At 63.4% G+C, this 4315-nt stretch overlaps 2 protein-coding genes across 2 annotated transcripts in view; both read right to left on the bottom strand.

The window, feature by feature from the left end:
- The window catches only part of Asmt (acetylserotonin O-methyltransferase), a 20225-nt gene extending 17990 nt beyond the window's left edge, over window positions 1-2235 (bottom strand). Inside the window, exon 1 of the mRNA XM_005406516.1 lies at window positions 2103-2235. Within this exon, the coding sequence (XP_005406573.1) occupies window positions 2103-2171 (69 nt within the window). The 5' untranslated portion in view covers window positions 2172-2235. The remainder of the gene's footprint in view (window positions 1-2102) is intronic.
- A 1386-nt stretch (window positions 2236-3621) lies between these two features.
- Akap17a (A kinase (PRKA) anchor protein 17A) overlaps window positions 3622-4315 on the bottom strand; it is a gene marked incomplete in the record, with an annotated part of 10593 nt that continues 9899 nt past the window's right edge. Inside the window, 1 exon segment of the mRNA XM_013505618.1 lies at window positions 3622-4315. Coding sequence (XP_013361072.1) covers window positions 4216-4315 — 100 coding nt within the window.

The raw sequence follows: 4315 nt of genomic DNA, 5'->3' as shown, positions 1-4315 counted from the left end.
GCCTCGAACTCATGGAGGTCCTCCTGCCTCTGCCTCCCACGGAGTGCTGGGATGACAGGTGTGTCCGCGACACGCCCGGTGACTAATTCTGCTGCCGAGAGCGAGCGCTTTTAGGCTACTAAGCCAGTGTTCGCTGTTTTCCACAAGGAAGTTAGTTTTATTCTACGAAAGCTGCAGTAGCTCTGATCCCAATGAGTGACGGCAGCCAGCAGCTCTGTGGAGGCTTCCGAAACACCCACCCACGGACAGAGCATTCAGGGCCTGGGTGCGGAGCAGACCTCACCCGGGTGCTCCAGGGAGAGCCCCAGCGCTCTCGTTATCCCGGGGGTGAAGCCAGGGGCTCCTCAGTTGCAGCCCCCACCCTGCCCACCGTTTTTGAGACAGGGTCCCGCTGAGCTGCCCAGGCTGACCTCAAACTTGCGCTCTTCCTGCCTCGGCTTCCCCTCTGGTTGGAAGTAAAATTCTCCGAAAGCTCACCGTGCACGCTTTCAAAGTGAGCAGTCACCCACCCGGCACCGAGGGGTTGTGTGACCCTCACCTGTGTCGTTTGCAGATGCTGTCATCACCCCGAAAGGAGACGCACACCACGAGTGGTGCCCCCGGACCCAGGACAGTGACCCACCCCGTCCCCGCGGATTCCCAGGCTGTGCACGGCCCGTGTCATTGGAGCCGGTGGATTCCTGGACAGCGGATCTGTGTAAGTGTAGGTCCACCTTCAAAGCTTGACCCCAACAGGGAGCTTGAGTGCACACAAGTGTACTCCAAGAGACTTGGGAGGCTGAGGCAGGAGGGTCTCTTGAGCACAGGAGGTAAAGCACTAAGACTCCTACGCTCCCAACCCCCAAAAACCCCGCCTCTGTTTTCACACACCGTCTAATTACTTAGCATGTGAACAAACACATACATTCTCCTTTATCACAAAATATTTTCACTTTTTAAAAAAATTGTACTGGGGATTAAACTCAGGACCTTCACACTGAGCTGAACCCCGGCCCCTTTTCAGTTTTCATTTTGAGGCAGGGTCTCACTAAATTGCCCAGGTTGGGGCTGGGGATTTAGCTCAGCGGCAAAAGCGTCTGCCTGGCAAGCGCAAGGTCGTGAGTTCGGTTCCCAGTACCGGAGAAAAACCGGAAAAAAAAAAAAAAATAAATTGCCCAGGTTGGGCTTGAACTTGAGATCCTCCTGCCTCAGCCTCCTAAAGTGCTGGGATTACAAGAGTGCACCACCACACCTGACATTTTATGAGCCATGGTTCAATGAAAGTTGTCCCGTTCAGTATCAGTGTGGGAGCAGGTCCACCCCCTCAGCCACGGACACCGAAATCCAGACGCTGAAGTCCCTGCGTGAAGTGGGGCCGTCCTTTCATACAACCTATGCACACCCCCTGGTGTGGAATATAAGTCATCTGTAGGTGACCTAATAATGCCTAATAAAAACCAAATAATGAAGCCAGGCGTGGTGGCGGACCCCTGTAATCCCAGCACTCGGGAGGCTGAGGCAGGACGATCATTGAGTGCTTGAGAGCAGCCTGGGCTACAAAGTGAGCTGAAGGCCAGCCTGACCTGCAGAGCGCGACCCTGTCTCAGAAAGACCACTCTACCTCAGCTTAAGGTTTCTGCGTTTGCTTCTGCTTGTGCTTTTTTGAGACAGGGTCTCAGTACGCAGTCCAGGCTGGCCTTGATCTCACTATGTAGCCAGGCTGGCCCCGAACTTGAAGCGATCCTCCTGCCTCAGCCTCCCGAGTGATGGGATGAGAGTTTAACTTTTAGACTGGAAAGACGCTAACCATATGTTTTTCCTGCTGCCTGCCAATTTTGCTTGTCCCGTGGCCCCGCGCAGCGCCGCCCGTGAGACGGGGACTGACGTCGAGCTACCCGCCGGCAGCGGGCCGGTGTTCCCAGTGCGTGGAGCGTGAAGGGAACCCAGGTCTAGCCGAGTGCCGGCCGGCCGTGCACCTCAGAGCTGCCCACCCCGCCCGCGGAAGGGTCAGCCCCGCAGAGCCTCACCAGGCCGACAGCCTGCGCCACAACCAGCCTGAGGCCCCCGCGATGACCCAGGGCGCCCAGACACCCCGCCGGCCTCGCCCGGCCCCTGCGCCCCACCTGGGAGACCATGAAGCCGTGTGCGCAGTCGCAGAGCGCCTGGTAGGCACGGTCCTCCGCGGAGCCCATGTCCGCCTCAGCTCCCGGGCCGCGTCCGGGCCGAGCTCTCCCGTGCTGGGGACAGCCGCCAGGGCCACCGGGCAAGATGCACGGGCCTGGGAAATTCCCTGGGTTTATGAAGGGCCCCCACCCCGCAGGACTCCGGCTTGCACCCCGCCTCTGCCGCATGTGACACGCAGCGCCCGTTAATCAGGGCGCAGATTACCCCGGCTCTGGCCTCCTGCGGAGGGGCTGGGGGGAAGGGGGCGGGGTGAGCTCATTTTGCGGCTCCCAGGACAAATGAACAGGAACTGGAGGGCATCGCAGTGGGGAGACCCTCCTGCCTCTGCCTCCTCCACAGGCTCCCGGGGAGACCCTCCTGCCTCTGCCTCCTCCTGGGGGTCCAGCTTCTCTCTGTGTTCCCTCCTGTCTCTCACGAGGTCGGCTGTGATGTGCTCACCTCCGAGTGTCTGTGCTGGTATCACTGGGGTCTTGTGGTCGGGCGCTGCTACCAAGCCAGTCCCTCGCCCGCGGTGTGGCACCTGTGACCCCGTTTTGTGAGGGTGGGTGCATTCCCGCTCTGACCCCCGGTGTGCGGGTAGGGACGGTGGGGGCGGATTTCACCCCGTTGCCCGACCTCGTTTCGGCTGCAGCGTGGAGAAGCGGGCAGGCGGGATTAACCCGCAGGGCCGCCCGCTGCGCCCGCTGAGCTGCTCCTGCGAGCGACGTCAGGGCCCCACGTCAGTCACTAAGTCTCCCCGATCCTGGCTCCCGTTCCTCGCCCGAGACCGCGACTCGAGCTCCGGGGGGCGGGCGCTCCCGGGCACACGTCCACCTCCCTATCGCCCTGAGCCCACCCCGGCCCGGGCCTGTGCTGGGGAAGACGTCTGAGCCCACCTGGGCCCCAGCGCAAGGCCCGCGGCCAGCCGGGGCCCGTGTCCTGAGAACCGCGGCACCGAGCCCACACCACGATTGTGCTGGCTGCGGGAGGCCGCCTGCGCCGGGGCTGCCCAGGAACGAAATGCTCGGACCGCTCCGCACACGGCTCGCGGGCTCCGAGCGCTTCCTGGACCCCCAGCTGTGCCGCCCGGGAAGCAGTCGCCTATGTGTCTGCGTCTGTCTGTGGCTGTGTGTCTGTCTGTATCTTTTTCTTTTCTGTCTTTCTGAGGCGGTCTCGCTATGCAGTTCAGGCTGCCCTGAGTTCACTTTGTACCCAAGCCGGTCTCCAACTCCCAAGGATCCTCCTGCCTCAGCCTACTGAGCGCTGGGCTTACAGGCCTGCGCCCCCACGCCCGGCGTCTCTGTGTGTGTCTGGGTCCGTCTCCGGGTGTGTGCATGTGTACATCTGTCTGTGTGTCTGTGTGTCTGTCTGTCTCGCAGCCAGGCCCCGTCCCACCGCGGGCTGCAGGGCCGCTGTCTCCCACGCCCCAGGCCGGGGACCGCACACAGAAGCAGAGCGTGCACAGACGAGGCCGCGTGCTCAGTTCATTGGAAAAAGTTTATTTTGCCGTAAAAATGCAACCCAGGACCGACACCAGCTCCACGAGCACAGCCACACGCGCAGCGGTCTGCCCGCCCCTCCCGAGACGGCGACGGACCCGCACGGCTGTGCCGGGTCCCGCGGTCACCCCAGGCCAAGCGGCTCCTCGCACCCAGCACGCGAGCTCACAAGAAGCGCGCGCGCGGTCCGCCGTCCTCGGTCCCAGGAAGGCAGCTCTGGAGATCAGGGCGCTCACAGCCCGGGCACTGAGGGCCGGACCCACCGAGCGCCGCCTCGTACCCGGCCCAGCTGCGGCCGCTGCGCCCCACTGCCCCTCCGGCCGGCGAAATCACAAAAGCAAAGACTGAACGAACGGAACAAGCCGGGAGCGGAGCCCCGCGGAGCTGGACAGGGCCCGCGGTGAGGCGACACAGGCCGGGCTCCAGGCGTCACGGGCGCGGCTCAGGGTCCGCGCTGCCGTCTCCCGCTCCTCGCCAGGGCCGGGCCGCCTTCCAGCCAGGACCAGCAGCCGCGTCGAAGGGAAACGTGGCCGGGCGCGTGGGGCCGAGATGGCGCGGGTGGACGGGCCCGTCATTACCTGTTCCAGGTGCTGCGGTGGCGGCTGGCGGAGCGGGAGCGGGAGCGCGACCTCTGGCTCTGGCGGCGGTGGCGGCTGCGCTTGCGGCCCGTGCTG

This window comes from Chinchilla lanigera, unplaced genomic scaffold (assembly GCF_000276665.1).
Source record: "Chinchilla lanigera isolate Chin_1 unplaced genomic scaffold, ChiLan1.0 scaffold00098, whole genome shotgun sequence".
NCBI lineage: Eukaryota > Metazoa > Chordata > Mammalia > Rodentia > Chinchillidae > Chinchilla > Chinchilla lanigera.
The sequence above is the reverse complement of the archived record's forward strand: the minus strand, read 5'-3'. Positions and strand labels throughout refer to the sequence as shown.